The sequence below is a fragment of the Dipteris shenzhenensis genome, chromosome 22, assembly GCF_047967505.1.
Source record: "Dipteris shenzhenensis isolate YYH24624 ecotype China chromosome 22, Dip_SZ_1.0, whole genome shotgun sequence".
NCBI lineage: Eukaryota > Viridiplantae > Streptophyta > Polypodiopsida > Gleicheniales > Dipteridaceae > Dipteris > Dipteris shenzhenensis.
Window position 1 is genome coordinate 34203397 of NC_141617.1, and position 20515 is coordinate 34223911.

The following is a 20515-nucleotide window of genomic DNA, read 5'->3' on the forward strand; positions in this document are numbered from 1 at the left end:
AGCGCCTGCCACGTCAGCACAGATCCCCCACGCTGCAACGTGTCACTTTGTCAAAACGCTCTGATCATCACCGTCGGTATCTCTGTCAAACCTCTCGCGTAAAGGCCTTGATCATCACCGTTGGTATCTCTGTCAAACAACAAACCTGCGCTTGCGTGAAGGCGTCTTTTATCCCTATTAGGCGTCAAGCAATTATCTGTTCAGGGCATCTCCAACGCACATTCCCACAAAACCTTCTACGTGGAGCTAGCACCCACGCAAGGAAATCAACGGCGGAACAATCCTTTTGCGTCTATCGTCGCACCATCGCCATATGTCCGCCTGATTTTTTGGAATCACGCCTCTGCCTCGCCTCAATCTGTCTACACCTTGAAGTCAACGAGGCCTCAGCGCCTGTGCAACCGGCTCAACTCTTGGTTAACGTTACCTATAAAATCTTCATTAGAAGCATCCCATAGGTATTTCCTTCGCCATTAGCACGGCCTTCATGCAAGTTTTTGGGACGGCCATTCGTTGCAGTTGCTTCATCCTGTTCCCACGTTTTTTTTTTTCTTCAGACCATCGCTGCCTTGAAAGACAACGAACCAAGGCTCTGATACCAATACAACCAATACTTGACGAAACAGCACTGAGAGTGGGAAAAAAAAAAACAGCAATAACTTCACGTCGACGACGGAACTACATGCCTCAAAGGCTCTCCCTCACTCCCTCTCTCTGAACATACACTAGGGCCCAGGACAAATTGTCGGGCTGGACCCCCCCGAAGGTCTTTATTCATTTCAGAAAAATCTATTACAGAAATTCAGCTTCAGCTTAGAGCTGTCTCGTAAGTCTCCTCCTAAAACATGAAAAGAATTTTTCCTTTTACAAGAGCTTCAAGCCCCATTCAAATTGGCAACATGCCACTTGTCTAAAATCTAGACTAAAACCTATTACAAGCCTCTAAGGGCCATTCTGGAGTCTTCAAAGCTCTCGGTCACACGAACCGCCTCCTAGGTGCTTGTCAGGCTCCCATTTCGCTTAGGAAAAATAATCCTTCCTAGTACCTGCAACAATTAATTAAAGCGCACCACCATGGTACCCATTAATTGTTAGCGCTTTGCATGCAAATAACACACTGTGGACTAATCCTAGTCACGGTGGGCGTCCCCACTGAACACATGTGCACATCTAAACAAATATATATACAAATAAATAAATATATATTTTCTCTGGTTGACCGGAGTCAACACTCTTGATTATAATTAAAGAGCTTTGACTAAGGGTCAAGGCGCCTTAATTATAGCCAAGTCTCTCCAACCGGAGTTGGCACATCTTGGTTAACCGGGGTTAACCCTCTTGGCGCATGCCAAGTCTTGTTGACCGAAGTCAACACTCTCTGACCGCAGTCAGGTTTACTTGACTAGAGTCAAGTATCTTTGACCGTAGTCAATCCTTTGACCATTAAAATAACTCTTTGACCGTAATTAACACATATAAAACTCTTTAAGTCTATCCTGCTGAAAACTGAAGCTCCATTTAGCTGATCCAAGACATCATCAATACGCGGAATAGGGAATCTATTCTTGATGGTCATTTTATTCAGTGCGCGATAATCGACGCACATACGGAATGAACCATCTTTCTTCTGTACTAACAGTACAGGGGAACAAAAAGGAGACGAGCTGGGCTGAATCAACCCTTTGGACAGCAAGTCTTGTACCTGAGCCATAATCTCCTCTCTCTGAGTCGCACTGACTCTATAAGGGGGTCTGTTTGGTGGCTCACTACCAGGCATTAACTCTATCTGATGATCTTCTGGTCTCTCTGGGGGTAACTCCCCTGGCAAAACATCAGAAAAGCAATCTTTAAAGTTTACAAGAAACTGGAACTTATTTTTGTTTGCATCATTCATTTCAGCATGCATATCATTCTCTTTTTCTTTTACAAACACCATGTACGCAGAAATTGCAGACTTTATTGCTTTACCGCATGAAACATCAGATACAATGGGGATAGTGTCCCCTTTATTCCTGGCAATTACACGCTGATTTTTCCCCCTATGTACAAATTCCAGCACTCTTTCAGGAAGAGTCAACTTCACTGCCTTGCGGTGAAACCAAGGCATCCCCAAAACTACATCATAATGTTTCAGTGGAGAAATGAAGAAGTCTTCCTGATCCACATAACTCTGAATATGAAGACGGAGCTTCCCTATCAAGGGAGTAACTGGCACAGGATTCCCACAAAACATTTGATCGGCATCCAAAGCCCTGCCTAGCTCTTCCGTCTTTATTCCCAGCCTCAGGGCTAGATCCTCTGATATGAAATTATCAGTAGCCCCTGGATCAAATAGAATTAGCGCTTGCTGGTCTCTAACTTTGCCCAAGAGATGCATGTATTTGGGTACACAGAGTCAGACTATGCAAGGCATGTGGATAGCTGGAGATCCACTTCTAGTTATGTGTTCACCTTTGTAGGTGGTGCATGTTAGATATCAATGCTCCACTCTCGTGTAACTACATGGGAACTAGCTAACTCTACTTGTAAGCCCCCGATATGAGGAGAAGGCATTTGAGTAGCTCGGCTATCCGGTAGGTCCTAGTTTGGACACCAGATGGGGGCAATGTGTGGCCTGATGGCTGGACGGCTTCAGATAGAGTTGGCACATTGCCAACTAGGCTACATGCAAGTGCGGGAAGGCATCCCATGACAGACCGCACTGAGGGTAGATGGAGCATTTCTCGAGGCAACCCACACTCTCGGCTTGCGGGGCCCGTTTGGGGCTCCAGATGATCTCGGATGGCTCTGGGCCGATGAACAAAAATCGTAGGTCACTTGCTCTATTTTGCACCACGGTTCTAACGAGTGGTCGGTGGCCTATTTCGGGACTGACCTCTAGTCAGCCGTTTTGGGCCGACTAGGTCGATCTCCCAATTGGGTCTGACTACGACTGGTGCTATATAAGAGCAAGCCCATGAAGCCCATTATCATCACTAGCTATAGCAACCCTGATTCCATGATAGCAGCAATTCTCGTTCTTCTGGGTTCAAAGCATGACCCAGTATATCAGGAATTCCCCCCGCCATTGGCTTTTGCGGTCCTCGTGGCTATATACTTCATAAATAATTGTCTTCAGACTCTCTCTCTCTCTCTGTCTCTCAAAAAAGCTCTCAGACTCTCTCTCAAAAGAGCTCTCAGATATCCATATTGTGCACACAATGCACATTGCACACACATATTACACAGTTGATTCATTGATAAGGTATTCAAGCATCGGATTCCCTCAAGAAATTGTCAGTGATAGAGATGCCAAATTTATGGGTCATTCTTGGCAGGAATTATTTACAGCAGTGGGTACTTTGCTCAATCCTAGCACTACATACTATTCTGGGATGAATGATCAGTCCAAAAGGTGAACAAATGAGCACTTGAGGCATTTCAGTCATGACACCCATAGGTCGTGGGACAAGTGGCTTGCACTTTCTGAATTTTGCTACAATAGCATCTCTCTATTGGCATGAGCCCATTTGAGGCAATGTATGGGTGCAAAGCGGAATGCCTTCCTCAATTGCAGAATTGGCTGTGAAAAAGCAGCAAGCATGAAATGACTTGGAGAGGATGGAAGTTGTTCTATAATTTGCTAAAAAGAATATGCAAGATGCCCAAGCCAAGTAGAAGTAATATGCAGATGAACGTAGGAGATAACTTGGTTTCAAGGAAGGGGATTTTGTGCATTTACATCTCATTATGCTTCATTGAGGGCTAATACCAACACAAAGCTTACTCATTTATGGCCCTTATAGTATCATCCTCAAGATTGTTGAGGTAGCATAACAATTGGAGCTACTGAGCACCTCCAGGATCCACAATGTGTTTCATGTGTCTTTGCTGAAACCAATTGTAGATGCATGTGTAACATACTTCCAGAGCTGCCACCTATGGATGAAGAGGATCATATCTGCATTGTGGGTTTCAGAGATTGAATACTCCGCAAGAGGGTATATGTTGAGTAGCTCATCAGATTGAAAGGACTTCTAGAGGATGAACAATCATGGCAGATGGAGGGCATTGTCCAAGTACCCCTATCTTTGACCAGGCTGATCAGCAGCACTTCGCTGTCTCGGCACACCCTTGTGCGACAGCCGGTACATGTAATTTTGAGGGCAAAATTTTATGGCTGTAATGAAGGGGAAAAAGGGGTTAATGTAGGGGTACTTTAGTGAGGGTTAGGGGGTATAATGGAGGGACTATATAAGTCCAAGCCCTCCACTCTTGTACCACTTTTGATGTGACATCTAATCCTATCCTCCTTCCTCCTACTTGCTGCCCCCCCGCCGCCCCTTGCCTGCCCCCCCCCCCCCCCCCCCCAACCCACCCACCCACACACACACACTCTCTCTCTCACACGCACACGCACACGCACACGCACACGCACACGCACACGCACACGCACACGCACACGCACACGCACACGCACACGCACACGCACACGCACACGCACACGCACACGCACACGCACTCGCACTCGCACTCGCACTCGCACTCGCACACGCACACGCACTCGTACACGCACTCGCACTCGCACTCGCACTCGCAGAGAGACACTCTCCACAACATCATCCCGCCGCAAAGGGCGGTGAGGTGTATGCTGCCCTATTATCTTTGACATGGTGTCAGAGCTCAAAGGATTAGTCTTTAGTTGCATGGCATTGGAGGTCTAGGGGGTCGATCTCGAGAACTTGTATCAGAGACTGGGGAGTCACCAAAGGATGCTTTGCCGGGTTCATTCGTGAGAGGTGCTCATTAGGGGCTTTGGTTCAGGCATCCTAATGTAATTTTAGGATTTCTAAGTGAATTCTTATTGGAGGTGATATACGTAGGGTGTTAAAATCTAGGCTGGTCCTAGCTTATGAGGGGGACAGTTGGATGTTCATCTGTTGGTCCAAGGGAGGCCTGGCCAGTAGTGGTGATCAAGAGTTGGTGATTGATTGACTCTTGCATCACAGAGATTCTGAAGTGCTATGTGACTCAACATGGTAGTATCACATCCACGGGTTGATAGCGTTGAAGATTTAATACTAGCTTGTAAGATCTTCATGACAAGTTTTTTTAATTGGAGCCGGGGGCCATATGATAGCTCAGTGAGAGAGCAAGACATGAAAGAGTATGGCCCGACCTTGGTGGATGCCTCGTGAGTGCTCTCTCAGGGAGAAGATGGAGTGTCTTTTGGGATGTGTGGGCATTGGGTCATTGAGAGGAGGTGGCATACTTTTAGGGTCGATGCCGCACGTATGAGATTTTGAATGAAGAAGACATCGGGGCTTGGCACCTTTGGATTAGTTAGGGGTATATATGATCTACAAGCATGGCTGCCATATCCCGTGGGCTCTCCGACAAGTCCCACACTTCATCCCAATCTGTCAAAGCCTTTTCCTGGGCATCCAAAGCAGTCCCGACGCGAGCAAACATGCACAGCCCTTCATGGACACGTGCATTTCCAAATCCTAACATGGATTTGCACATCCCATCATGGACATGTGTTCTCCCTTTGTTTAGGCATGCATCTTCCCGGACTGAAAAGATAGGCAGTGTGCGGCGTTATATAGGCCACAAAAGTACCTATATATAGTGCTTATCGCCCACTCCATGTCACATGAACAGTCCAGCATTAGGCTACCTACGTGGAGTACCTTTAGAGTCCTCGCTCTAAGGAGCATTCTAAGAAATTCCTTTGCTGCCTACTTTGCTGTATATTCTTTGACACGTGTGTGTCTCTTCATAACCACCACTTGTGTGCACAGGAGAGGTGTGAGATCTGAGATCTGAGTGATGCATCGGGAGGCGTATTAAAACCGAACTGACTGTGAAAGACAGCTTTGGCTTTACTTCTACGACGGAAAATAACTCTCCAAAGGCTCTCCCTCACTCCTCCTCTCTGAACATACACTCTGAACATACACTAGGGCCCAGGACAAATTGTCGGGCTGGACCCCCCCGAAGGTCTTTTATTCATTTCAGAAATTCAATACAGAAGTTCAGCTTCAAGCTGTCTCGTAAGTCTCTCCCTGTAAAACATGAAAAGAATTTTTCCTTTTACAAGAGCTTCAAGCCCCATTCAAATTGGCAACATGCCACTTGTCTAAAATCTAGACTAAAACCTATTACAAGCCTCTAAGGGCCATTCTGGAGTCTTCAAAGCTCTCGGTCACACGAACCGCCTCCTAGGTGCTTGTCAGGCTCCCATTTCGCTTAGGAAAAATAATCCTTCCTAGTACCTGCAACAATTAATTAAAGCGCACCACCATGGTACCCATTAATTGTTAGCGCTTTGCATGCAAATAACACACTGTGGACTAATCCTGGTCACGGTGGGCGTCCCCACTAAACACATGTGCACATCTAAACAAATATATATACAAATAAATATATATATATTTTCTCTGGTTGACCGGAGTCAAATCTCTTGATTATAATTAAAGAGCTTTGACCAAGGGTCAAGGCGCCTTAATTATAGCCAAGTCTCTCCAACCGGAGTTGGCACATCTTGGTTAACCGGGGTTAACCCTTCTTGGCGCATGCCAAGTCTTGTTGACCGAAGTCAACACTCTCTGACCGCAGTCAGGTTTACTTGACTGGAGTCAAGTATCTTTGACCGTAGTCAATCCTTTGACCATTAAAAAATAACTCTTTGACCGTAAGTAACACATATAAAACTCTTTAATTATGATCAAATAAATGGTCAATTTTACTTTGACTTAGGATATTTACATCGTGGTAACACGTATCCGCCCTCCCCCCCCTTTTCCCCTTCCCTTATCCACCTTTTAAAGTTTTGAGCATCATGACACTTGTCTTTCTTCCACTGTCACAATGCTGCAGAGCTTCTGATACATTGGTTGGTAGTCTGAAACATGATTTTTTTTTTCTTTTTTGGGATGTTTCCATCCATATTTGTAAGAGGTCTGCAAAAGAAGATCCTTTCACACGTTTGTCTGTTGACGTCTGGGAAATTTATATAAGACTCCCACTCACATTCTTCCTCATTCGCTCTATTTTCATTCTAGCTCTTCTTTTTCCGTGAGTGCTTTCTGAGCACCCTGCAAGCAACAATCATACAATGTAATATGTATTTAGTGCCGAACCCATATGGACAGTGGAATTAAGACATAGTTATGTTGTAAGTTGCACCACTAATGGTGGGCTCTCAAATTGTGACTGGTAGATGGATTACGCAGGTTCTACATGCATATTTCTTCTATTTTTTTCCCAATATAATTGATTTAAATGTCATCATCGCAATTTCCTGGCTGCATTTCTAATTGCAAATTCTTTCTGGAAGCAGGTAAGACATTTGGATACTTCTGACAAAAGTGAGCTGCATAAGTTACAACTGTTGAAAGACGAACAAGGTATGTGGAAACGTGCATATATTGGTTTTATTGATATAGTGATGATCCTTAAAAGTACTAGTGATCTTTACATATCTGTATGTGCTAAATCACACTGCACTGTTTGTATCACATAGGTGAGCTCTCTAGTGCCGATGAGAAGAAATACAAGGCTCTCAAGAGAGCAACTGAACGGGAGATAGCTCAAAGTGCTGATGTTATATGCTGTACCTGTGTTGGTGCTGGTGACCCTCGTTTATCGAATTTCAGATTTCGGCAGGTTTGTTTTTATGTCTGCAATACAATATGGGGTCAAACGGCTGCTTGTTTTGCATGCTGTGACTGCCTGATCTTTCCACTGTGACAGGTCTTAATTGATGAATCTACTCAGGCGACTGAACCTGAGTGTCTGATCCCACTAGTACTGGGTGCAAAGCAGGTGACAAATGTCTGCATATGTTTAGACTCTATACTTTTTATCAATTATTGGGCTAAACAACGTGCATATATGTAGGTTGTGCTGGTAGGGGACCATTGCCAGCTTGGCCCGGTGATAATGTGCAAAAAGGCAGCTCGTGCTGGTCTTGCTCAATCTTTATTTGAGCGTCTGGTTCTACTTGGAGTCAAGCCGATACGTTTGGTGGTAAGTTTATGCATTTTAATCTCAAAGAATCAATGGTACATTGGCTGGCTCATCAATGAAGGGTTTTCAAGGAACATTTTGCTGACCATGCTTATGTAAGCTATAATCTATTTTAGTGGTGGAGAATCGATTAGATAGTTGTTAATGAAACATATTTGGAATGTCCCGGTAAGCATGATTAAGTGACTGATAAAATCTTCATGATTGATTCTGAACATTTTGTTGTTCACTTTGCAGGTACAATATAGAATGCATCCTTCTCTTTCAGAGTTCCCTTCAAATAATTTCTATGAAGGTACCTTGCAGAATGGTGTCACAATGAACCAGAGGTTATCTGTAGGAATAGACTTTCCTTGGCCAGTTCCAAACAGACCTATGTTTTTTTATGTTCAGGTGAGTAGAGCTATATTCATGCTTTTTGGATGTGCCAAAATATATATGGTGTTTTATATATATACAGAACTTCTCATGATTTATGTATCATAAAATATCACCTTTTTCACATGCCTTATTCTGCTCGATGTGCCGATATATATATATATATATATATATATATATATATACATACATGTACATCTCTGTCTTTTATATATATACAGTGGCACTAGTTTCTTCCTTGCCCATCTTCTCGACATGTACATATATATATATATAGTTGCGGCCTGCTGGTATTATCATGATTCTTTCTATCTTAAATGGTGCGTTGCCCTATCAGCTAGATTTAGATTTAGATGCTCGTTTGGGAAAGACTCAAATGAAAATGTTTAGACTTCACAAGCAGTTGTAGCTTGAATGAAGAGATTTTGGACTACCTTTTGATTAGCCTTCTCCTTTAGTGCTAGCCTTCATCATGGCTGAGTCTGCCCTTCACCTCCGGAGTGCCGACAGGAACTCAGTACGAAGACTTTGTATAAATGGATGCTCAAGTATGTGTGGGTGTGTGGATTTGTATGTGTAGGTACGAAACGAAGAGAGAGAGAGAGAGTGCAGGTACATGACGAAGTCGATGTAGAAGTCACGTCAAAATATTTAGATAAGGTTCCTAAACACAAGTACAAAGTACTTGTATCTAGGCCTAGGACTAAGTGTCCCAGGTGTCACATAGGACTAAGTGTCCTATGTGGCATAGAAGGCACTAACACTATAAGTGCCTACACTTATGCTTACAAGGCACATACCATGGCCTATAGGGCATCACTAGAACCACCAAAAGATGGCCTACAAACCCCCCTCCATGGGATGGGCTGAAGTACTCTGAAAACGTCTCAGTATACCTGGTAGTTTCTGGTCATGGTGGCACATGTTCATCCAAAAGGATATAGCCACCTATGAATGTACAAGGAATGTCAGATCATGTAACAAAGGGAACCAAGTGTAAAGCCTGTCGGAAGACTTCGAACTTGGGACGAGGAAGTGCCTTTGTAAACATATCTGCGATGTTGTCCTCTATGGGAAGATAGGACAACTCTATGTCTCCTGCTGACAACCGCTCGCGAACATAATGATAGTGAACCTCAATATGCTTGTTACGCGCATGAAACATTGGGTTACGCGCAATGGCCAAAGCACTCTGGCTGTCAGTGTAGACAATAGTGGAGGATGTCTGGCAAATACCAAGATCTGTAAGTAACTGTCGAAGCCAAACACACTCTGCTATAGCGGTGAAGGCTGCCCTGTACTCAGTCTCACAACTAGACATGGCAACTGTCTGTTGCTTCTTGCTGAGCCAAGAAATACATGAATTGCCAAGCAAAAAACAATTGCCAGTATGTGACACTCTGGTGTCGGAACATCCTGCCCAGTCACTATCCGTGTAAGCATGCATGGTAAGTGAACCCTGATCACCATAGAAGAGGGCTAAATCCTGAGTGCCTTTGAGATATCTGAAGACTCTCTTCACTGCCTGCGAATGCTGTGAACTGGGCATGTGCATGAATCTGCTGAGCTGAGATACTGCATATGTAAGTCAGGTCTGGTGTGACATAAATAAATAAGGCATCCAACAGCCTGCTGATAAAGAGTGATATCACATGGTGCGCTTCCATCATGAGCTGAGAATTTGAAGCGAGGGTCCACTGGAGTAGAGATTGGCTTGCAATCCTCAAACTGAAAACGATCAAGGAGCTGTCTAATATACTTGGACTGAGACATCATGATACCCCCCTCAACATGAGCAAACTGAATGCCCAAATAATAATGGAGCTATCCCATGTCTGACATATCAAAAATCTGCTGCAAATCAGCCTTGAAAGCTGCAATTTGCTGAGTATCTGGGCCCGTGATAAGCATATCATCCACATATAAAATCAGCACTAAAAAATCAGATCCACTCCCACGGAAATAAAGAGTGGGTTCTGTGGGACTATTCTGAAAACCAAGGGATAGTAAGTGTGCATGAATTTTGGCATACCATGCCCTGGGTGCCTGCTTCAAACCATAAAGGGCTTTTCTAAGCCGGCATACCTTATTTTCAGAATTAACAACCTCAAAGCCAGGAGGTTGTGTAACATAGACTTCTTCCTGCAGATCCCCATGAAGAAAAGCAGTCTTGATGTCAAGTTGGTGCACTTGCCAATGATGATGGGCTGCAATGGCAATGACACATCGAATGGTAGTAATCCTGGATGTGGGAGCAAATGTCTCCTCAAAGTCAATGCCTTGTTGTTGGGCATACCCTTTTGCAACAAGACGGGCTTTGTATCGATCTATGCTGCCATCAGATTTCCTTTTAATTTGTAGACCCACCGCGTTCCAATGGCATGCTTGCCAGGTGGGAGATCTACTAATTCCCAAGTGTCATTTTTGGCAATAGATTGTAACTCAGCTTTCATTGCATCCATCCACTCTTTGCTGTCAAAAGCATCTTTATGGCACAAAGGCTCTTCATTGCAAGCTGTAGCAAGGAGTGCAAACTCAAGAAAGTGACCATGCTGTCTATTCCCTGATCTTGTCCGGGCAGCAAAAGGCTGATCTTGTTTGCTGTCCCTCAATGTATCCAGAAGCCATCTGGGAACTTGCCTTTGCTGTCTATTAACAGCTCTTTCTTCAATGACTGCATCATGAGTAATGGGATCATTTTGTGCCGGAAGAGAAACCTGCAAATCAGCATGAGGTTGAGGCTGATTATTGCTTTGTGGAGGGCCTGCAGGAGGCGCATGTTGCTGCTCAAAGTCCTCTTCTGATGATGGTAGAGGTAATTAAGATTCAAAGGCATCAAACATGTCAATATCTGGCTTTGCTTTGCAGTCCACAAGAGGAGAAGCTGAATGTTCAGCAAAGATCACATCTCTACTAACAATAATCTTCCCAGTATTTGGTTGATATAACTGATACCCTCTGCTCTCCTAGCTGTAACCAATGAATATGCATTTGATTGCCTTGTCATCAAGCTTATGTCTCAGCTGAGATGGTACATGAACATATGCAAGAGACCCAAAAACTTTCATGTGTGAAAGTGAAGGCTTCCTGCCTTTCCATGCTTCATAAGGTGTAATAGTCTTTAATGCCTGTGTAGGTGATCTATTCAGCACATAGTTGGCACACATTACTGCATCAAGCCAAAATTTATTGGGCAAAGACTTGGCCTTAAGCATGCATCTAGCCATCTCCATTGTGGACCTGTTTTTCCTTTCAGAAACAGGATTCTGCTGAGGAGTGTAAGGAGTAGTGCATGAGTGAATAATGCCCCGTGAGGATAGAAATGCATCAAACTCCTTTGACATATACTCACCCCCCCTATCTGTTTTGAGGGTGACAAGCTTGCATCCTGATTCATTCTCAATCATATTCAGCCATCTCTGAAAGCATAAGAAAACTTCAGATTTGGCCTTTAAAGGATATACCCAGGAATACCTTGTGAAATCATCAATGAGAGTCATGAAATACTTGTATCCTCCAATGGCATTTGTCCTCATTGGGCCACAGACATCACTGTGTACTAGCTGCAATTTCCTTTGTGAGAGTTTTAGATAATTCTTTTGAAAAGGAAATCTTTTGAAAAGGAAATCGATGCATCTTACCCAAAAGACAACCTTCAAACACATGTTTAGTAACTGTGTGAGTCTGAGGTACATCATTTGCCATCTGCTGTGAATGTAGCTTTGCAAGAGCTCTATAATTGAGATGGCCCATTCTCTCATGCCAAAGATGAGTTTCAGCAAGCTGTGAATCTGAAATGGCCAATGCTTCAATAGAAAGTGCAGCTGAATGATGATCAAGGTGATAAAGCCCTTTTTGCAAAGTGCCACTGAGAACTATGGCATTGTCATCACGAAGATCATATACTAGGCATCTGTAGCCATTAAAAATTACTCTGAAACCTGAAGTAGCAATTGCTGAAATTGAAATCAAGTTGACTTCAATGCCAGGCACAAAAAGAACATTTGTCAGAGTGACAGGATGGCTGGAAATGGATGTGAGCTGCACATCTCCAACTCCTTTTACAGCATATGAAGCATTATTGGCACATGTAACAGTCCCTCCTCGAGGTACATCAGTTAGAGAATGAAACAACTGTCTGCAAGATGTGACATGCTTGGAAGCACCACTATCAAAGTACCAGGATTGAGCATCATTAGCAGTAAAGAGTGCATCAGCTTTGGAGGGATCAAATGAGCAATGGACAGCCCATGCCCAATCATCCTGAAGAGCATGTGCATGTGAAGCATCTGTTGGCTCATGGGATTCAATGGCATGTGAGGCATTAACTGTCAATCCTGCTTTCCTTTTCTCCGAAGCAATGCGCTTCCTGCATTTGAAATGTCATGTCCAGGCTTGCGACAATAGTTGCATCTTTTCTTCTTTCCTTTATCTGCTGTATTTTTAGATGCATGGGAGGAATTGCAGCTGCTATGCGTAGAGGAATTGCAGCTGCTATGCGCAGATTTTGGCTTGCCCATAGGCTTGGAAGCCTTGCCTCTTCCTGTTTGCTGTGAAGCAAATGCATGATCAGGAATAATGGCTTGTCTGTTAGCTCTACTTTGCTCTTCCTGCAAAAGCAAAGTAACTAGCTGATCAAAAGAATAGTGGTCTGGATTACCCATGGCCACTAATCGAAGGGTTGTAGCAAACCCTTGATATGTATCTGGTAGTCCATTCAATGTAGTACTGACAAGCTGTGAATTTGGCACCACCTCATCAATGTTGGCAAGCTGTTCCATGAGGTCCTTGACCTTTGTCAAATATGCATCCATTGACTCACCTTCATTCATATTTACTTCCTGTAATTGCCTTCTCAAATATGCTATGTATCTTAAAATATCACCTTTTTCACATGCCTTATTTTGTTGAGCAGATGGGCCAGGAAGAAATTAGTGCCAGTGGAACTTCCTATCTGAACAGGACAGAAGCTGCAAATGTAGAAAAGATTGTTACTACTTTTCTGAAAAGCGGAGTTGTACCCAGCCAGGTATGTGCTATTGTGTGAGCCAGGTATGCTGATTTAGCTAGCCTGAACAAATCTGCTAATATTAGATCATACAATCATCATGGTCATGATGTTGATGTGTAACTGGTTATTTTTGCTTTCTCTCAGATTGGTGTCATCACCCCCTATGAAGGTCAACGGGCATACATTGTGAATCACATGTCAAGGAATGGGTCTTTACGCCAGCAATTGTACAAGGAAATTGAGGTATGTTTGGTCTTTCACTGTATAATGTGTGGATGTTTTGAGTTGGATTTTTGGGAATTGAACACTGTGTATGCTCAGGTTGCAAGTGTGGATTCTTTCCAAGGCCGTGAGAAAGATTACATAATTCTTTCATGTGTCAGAAGCAATGAGCATCAGGTAGGGTCATACTTTCTGCTCTCGGATTCCTCTACAAAAGCATATTTTTAGCTTATGTAGCCTCATTTGGCTTGGGCAGAGAGGAAAGGGGGCTTCATTCTTATCTTAATGGTGGTCATTTTGGCAGGGCATTGGGTTTTTAAATGATCCACGCCGTTTAAATGTTGCCTTGACAAGAGCTCGGTTTGGGATTGTAATTTTGGGCAATCCAAAGGTTTTGAGCAAGCAGCCTTTGTGGAACAGCTTATTGACTCACTATAAAGTAAGACGGCTACCTTTCAGCAATCCATTTATGTGGTTTTGTTCATCTTGGATGAATTGCTCTTGAACTTTGCAATGTGTAATCCTACGAAGGCTTTGTATAAATGGATGCCCAAGTATGTGTGGGTGTGTAGATTTGTATGTGTGAGAGCATACTTTTATACTATGGTCTATACCCACTGTTGGGCGCTGATGACGTCAGTGGGGATGTCATAGTAGCTAGTCCCGCATGATGGAGTTTATGGTTTCAACCTTATGAGTGACTATCATGAGATTGAAACTGCACTTCGTTGTGTTTTTAGAGGATGAGTTTGGGAATGTTCCTGGATTCATCTAGGTAAATGTGTAATCCTACAACAATTCATTGCAGGTGATGTTTTTTTCTGTATTGCGACAATAGTCATCTTTACTGTCTGTATCTCTCCTTGCTGGAGCTTGAGTTACTACCCTCTTAGATATACCTCCAGGTCCTTGATGTAACAGATGATCTTTTTCAGACCGTCATGATAAGTATGTGGATAAGGTATCTAGGCCATACTAAAAGGGGCTAATGGTTTATGTGAAGGCCTATAGTCTTGAACCATTGGGTGGAGTGAGCAAATGAGCATTGTCAATCCCTGCCCCTTGCTGTCTGTATAGAGGACGATTTTGCAAGTGTGGGGTGTCCTTTGCCATCCAATGTCTGGACTCTTTGTCGCTGTATAATAACTTGAAAAGGTGCATTTGTATGGAGGGGTTAAGAGTTGAAGATCTTGGAGCTCGAGGCAACAGAGACAATGGGTTTACCATTGACCTGGAATCGACTGTGACCAGATTCCTGATAGCCAAGAAGAGAGCAATCAAGAAGAAAGAGAGACGCGAGGTGAAGGAGAGCCCGGCCCCTCAGATCAGGTGACCATCTTATCTTGTATCTTTCCCATGATGCGCTGCATCCTGCCTGAAGGGTGAGAGGAGCTTGCCCTATACTCGTCATTCCCATGATTGCAAGGCCAGTTCTCTTGGATAAGTGTATACCTAAGGTGAGGTGAGTGTTGACAGACTGAAGAGACGTTGGGTGATGGATCTTGATTTTGATCCCAATCTGAGTAGTGATTTTGGCTGTGGGAGGGCAGCCCATGTCGGCAAGTTTTGTGGGACCTTGGAGAGTGGTACTGGCTGGCTCAGTCAATTAGAGTGACTGTTGGGACAGTATTTCAGGTTTTTGGTTGCTCCAAAAGTGGACATTTGGTCCTGTTTGAGAGAACCAGTTAAGCGGGGTGCCATAGTAGCCATGATCTTTGATTGATAACATTGTGAGAGAGGGGAGTGAAACTCCTGCATATATTAAGATATACTCAAAAGTTGGTGTCTTTCATTTATTAACGGAGACTAACAATGACAGTCCTCCCTCCCTGGTGTCACTAAAACTCCCTATAAAACAGTTGAAGCTGCTTATTGTGAGGGATTTCCAAGTCTTAAATGGTGAGGACTTTGCATTTTATTGGTTCTTGGTTTAAGTTGTGTTTCAAATTAGATTGTATGAAAGCTAAGCTGGGATAAGTTCAAATGATTTCTTTTTCCTTGTTTAGACACGTGCATGAAGATTCTATCCTGATGATTTTTAACTACATATTTTTTCTTCTGGAAGACTTAACACACATTGGAGCTGCAAGCTGTTCTGTAATAAAGTTGAGCTGCTGTTGCTCAGAGTTGTCATCTGCTTGTTTTTGTGTCTAGCAGCTATTAAATGGTCATTGTTCAGCACTTGCTTAAGTGATGCTTTAGGTGTTCATTGCATTTTTACTCTAGGCAGTAAGGGAATGACACTGAAAATGTTCTTTAGCTTTGGTTAGCTGGATAAAATGACATTTCTTCATCCAAAAGAATTGTCAGGTTCAGTGTAGAAGTTTTCATAAAACTAATAAACATGCTTATGCTTAGAGTTCGCCATTTGCATCCTATTCTATCTGCCCTATTTTCTGGAGAGAATTGAGGAACTTTTTTTTTTTTTTGGAGCGGGGGGGTTGGGTTGCTTTTGAAAGTTATTGTCCTTGAATAGCTTTACAGATTCTTTTCAATTTGTGACAATACAGGAGCAGGAGTGTTTGGTGGAAGGCCCACTCAATAACCTGAAACAAAGCATGGTTCAGTTCCAGAAACCAAAGAAGGTAAATTTGCTTTTTATATCGTTATTTATTTAGTTGGTTAAAGAAATGTCGCCATACAGCTTTGGTGTTTTCTGGTAGACTATCTCAGCGCATTCATGCTATATTGTTTGAACATCTAGTTTTCTTTGGTTTTATTTTCTTTCTGCCACCAGACTTGCTTTTAGGGAGGGGTGGCATTGCAAAAGTCCAATGCCACAGTCTTTGTCTATGCACACACAATACATATTTTTAGAGGCTGTTTTGTGCATTATCCTGAGTATGAGTATGATCATGGTAACTTTTGCTCAAAAAAGAAATATGCCATATTTAGCTTATGCCAGTAACGGGGAGATTTAGACTCATGGCAGGAAAATTAGAAGGATGCATGGTTTTCATGACATTTTTTACCCCTAAGTGTCCGATTTGGTGGGCATCATGTATAGAGGAAGTGTTCCTTTTTGAGTGGCTTGCAAGGTCCCAAACATGTAGCATGATGGGATGTTTAAGGTTTCAAATGCAAAGTTTTCCTTCAACTAATATGCCTCTTTATTAAGAGCCAAAGTAGTTCCGAGTTTTGTTTTTGTTTTCATGTATAGTGTACAGGGTGAGGAGAAGATACCTTGGTCTTTTCTTGTGAGGAATATCTGAATGGGTTAATTCATTTGGGTTCTATTGATTGTTTTGTTGAAGGAGTAGCTCTCTGCAATTCTTGAGTAGAGAGGGACTAGAAGTGATGCGTTCATTGATGTTAGGCTTCCTGATGACGGTAATGCGATGCATTATTAATTGTGAATGCACCCCAGGCCTGTATTACTCCAGCATACTATGGTGTTTTTACCTTTAATATCCTTGATATTGAAGGTGACAACTTTTGGCTTGGGAATTAAGGGCAATTTGAACTCATCAATAGTTGAATTTATGGAGTGAGGGCCGAGGCATATGTGACGAATAATTGTATTAGAGTTAAGCGTGCAGATTACATACTTGTCAAGGAACATTTGTAAAAAAGAGACGTATTGCCTGTGCATCTTTTTGGTGAAGTTTTGAGTTGGCTGGCCTCATATATTAGAAACGCATCTTACCAAATAAAAACATGGGAACTAAAAAATGTTTTGTCACTATTCAAATGCAATCGGATACTGAACTTGTCCACTTTTGGGACTCTGCAGGTTTATAATGACCGTCGTATATATCCTGGAGGGGGCTCCTTGGCCCCTGGGGATGGGTTTTTTCCTATACCAACTGCCAGTGCTACTGGTGGAATCTCCGACAAGCGCAGTGGTCGTGGGAAAGTAGACGGACGAGGTAAAATTTTGTTTTCTGGTTTATTCAAATGTGTGTATGTTGCTAGGTATTGGATGGAGATTTGAAGGAATCAATTTCTGGTCTCCTTAATAGCGCACTTGCTTTGGATTGCCAAGACGCTGTACACAAAGCTGTGGTGTTGGACATGCATATTTATGTGCCTGGGCATTGTTTAACTGTTATCCTTGGAAACCACAGGGGGGTCGTACATGTCATTTGGACCACTTGCAAATGGTGCGCACAAGCATGCGGGTGCACCCTTTCCAATGCCTCGTATCCCACTTCCTGCCTTTCCTGGTGCTCCACTTACGCAGCCTTATGCAATTCCTTCCCGGGGAGGTGTGCATGGGCCCATAGGTGGTGTACCTCAGGGTCCACAATCAGGTAGCCGCGGTTTTGGGGTTGGGCGAGGTAGTACAGGAGGCCCCATTGGGGGCCATCTTACTCACCACCAGCCATCACAGGCATTGGGCAACCTTGGTTCTGGTTTCAATTTTGGTGGAATTGAGAATGCTAGCAGCCAGGCTTCTGTTGGTGGGCCTCTATCTCAATCAGGACTAATGACACAGGTGTGAGCTTCTTTTGTAATTTGTTCAAGTGTTTGAATTTGTAATAGGAATGTTGTATTTAAGAGAGAATGTGGCAGTTTTTTTAGCATTCAGAAAATCAGTCATTCTGTTCGACTAGACATTCTGAATTTAAGCAGTGTCACCACTATTTCAGATGCCATCACAAGGTTTAGGTCAGAATCTTCGGGATGGTTTTTCCCTTGGCGGCATGTCTCAGGTGTGGTGTTAATGATAACATTTTAACTATATCTTGTATTAGAAATGGATGCTTCCACACATCAATGGGAAATGTTGCGTTGACTCTTGGTGTTTGAGCAGGATTTCTTGGGTGAGGATTTCAAAAGCCAGGGTTCTCATGTTGCTTATACGGTTGCAGATTTCTCTACTCAGGTAATATGTAACTCAAAGCTCAGATATTGTTTTTAGCAATCTGCCCAGCACATTTCGCTGGCTGTATGTGCACGGAAACCCTTCTTACATTTCTTCTGTGTTCAGGCTTCTCAGAGTGGCTATGGTGTTGAATATGTAACTCAAGGAACCCAGGGGTCTTTCGCTGGAGATTTTCTGAACCAGAATTCTCAGAGTGGGTATTCCCACACTTCTCCAGGCAATGACTTCGGCTCGCAGGTATTGCCTTGGTTGTTTAGGAACTGATGGGCTGTCTGAAGGGCCTTGGTGTAATATGCTGAATTGTAATCATATTGTTGGATTTCCAACTTGTAGGACTACATGTCTCATGGATCACAGGGATTATTTACACAAGTGGGTTACAGTGATCGTGTTCAAGATGAGCCATCCAGCCAGACCCATTTTGGACTGGGTGGTCCTCTTCCATCTCAGGTAATGGAGAAGGGATTTATATCTTTGGTTGTCAATGCTAATTTTTCTTAGTCCGTGAAGTCTAGAACGTTTGTAAATATTTTAAGATATGATATGTGCAAATTTAGTACGGTCAATTCATTTTTATCACTCTACATGGGCTGTTGATGTCACCATATTTCTGTCATGCATTCTGTGCATAGGGGATTGATGAATTTCTTTGCAGGGCCTGATGAGTCCCATGTATTCACAACCCTTCACTCAGTACACGCAGCCATTTAACCAGCAGCCACAGCAGCAACAAACGCAACACCAACGGATGCAATATAATGGCTAAAGAGATTTTGGAGAGGAAATTGGTTGCTTGTCTGGATATGTTGTGTCACGGGTTAGGAGAATATACAAGATGGAAAGTATTTTTTATGGAAAGAGGCAGTATTTGATGCCTCAAAGTTACGGAATATCACTGCTATTTCTTGCTGCAGTTGGTTCTTCCTATCTTGGAAAGCTTCATATTCAATGTTGGAAAGCAAGCTCTTACTTCGCACCTATGGAGGAAGCATAGTACTGCTGAAAGTAGCAGGCGAAGGTGAAGAACGCCCTTCGCTATAACACGACATGCCCTGAAGAGGGACACAAATCTGGGGCTTTTTCCATGTCAGGATACCTGGAAGTCTGATTCAGTACGATGCATACCATACTTGCTGCCTTTCCTCTCTTTGTAGGGAATGAAATACGCTTTTGTGTAGTGCATGTTTTTAAACCTGGTGGTGATTTTACAATCATGGTTACCCCTTGAAAACTGTGGAACAGTGTGAAAGGATCTCATGTTCCAAAGCAGCAGTCGCAATGTTGAATATTGAGGTTAAAGTTCCCTAAATAGAAATGGATTTCAGAGGAAGGCAACTCAACTCTTCGAAATATTGCTGATCATTTTGTTGAAACCCTTTGTAGTTCTTCTGCACACGACTGTTCAACGTGCAGCTCGGGATATTGGATCGTGCATCAGAGCAGATGTGGTGAAAGGATTTTAAAAGTATGCTACTTGATTGGAGTCCTAAAGAGGGCTTTTTGTGAATCACCTCTTGTAAGAAATATTCAAAGGGTATCAAATTTACATGTAGACCACAGTATAACTATTGAAGTTTGATATGGCAAGTACTTGCCTTATTTTTATGGTGCGCCCTTATTTCACATGTAGGTGCTCACATTTTCATGTTGACTGTGTGGTGGAACAAAAGATTTGGAAAGTTCTAAGATGCATGTGCATCTCATCCATTTAGTAGTTATTGTACTGGCTTGCTCACCCTATCCCCCTTATCCCAGTTTTCTAAGTATCCCCTCACACGAAGTACCCCTTCTTGCATTTCCTTTTCTCACCTGCACATGCATGTGAAATGTACTTGAAAAATGACCCCATGCATTGGAACAATGTAGCTATTGATTAACAAACCTAGAATGAAAATTCATTTTGATACGTTGTGCATGTTACTTTCTTTTGGATTTCATTTGAACTCCATACTTATGTTAAATATCTCTTGTTTTTTTATTGAAGTGTTACAACTTATGTGAGCATGTTTTATTTGGGTTTTGTTTAAGTATTATTAGGGGGAGAACTTTTGCAAGGAAATAGA

At 42.9% G+C, this 20515-nt stretch overlaps 1 protein-coding gene across 1 annotated transcript in view; it reads left to right on the forward strand.

Moving 5' to 3' along the window:
- LBA1 (RNA helicase) overlaps positions 1–20057 on the forward strand; it is a 42247-nt gene extending 22190 nt beyond the window's left edge. Inside the window, exons 13-29 of the mRNA XM_087393942.1 lie at positions 7325–7391; positions 7508–7650; positions 7738–7809; positions 7885–8013; positions 8251–8406; positions 13307–13420; positions 13547–13645; positions 13724–13801; positions 13929–14063; positions 16135–16209; positions 17358–17493; positions 17692–18062; positions 18217–18279; positions 18381–18452; positions 18558–18689; positions 18786–18902; positions 19108–20057. Of these exons, the coding sequence (XP_087250068.1) occupies positions 7325–7391; positions 7508–7650; positions 7738–7809; positions 7885–8013; positions 8251–8406; positions 13307–13420; positions 13547–13645; positions 13724–13801; positions 13929–14063; positions 16135–16209; positions 17358–17493; positions 17692–18062; positions 18217–18279; positions 18381–18452; positions 18558–18689; positions 18786–18902; positions 19108–19218 (2070 nt within the window). The 3' untranslated portion in view covers positions 19219–20057. The remainder of the gene's footprint in view (positions 1–7324; positions 7392–7507; positions 7651–7737; positions 7810–7884; positions 8014–8250; positions 8407–13306; positions 13421–13546; positions 13646–13723; positions 13802–13928; positions 14064–16134; positions 16210–17357; positions 17494–17691; positions 18063–18216; positions 18280–18380; positions 18453–18557; positions 18690–18785; positions 18903–19107) is intronic.
- Positions 20058–20515: the final 458 nt, after the last annotated feature.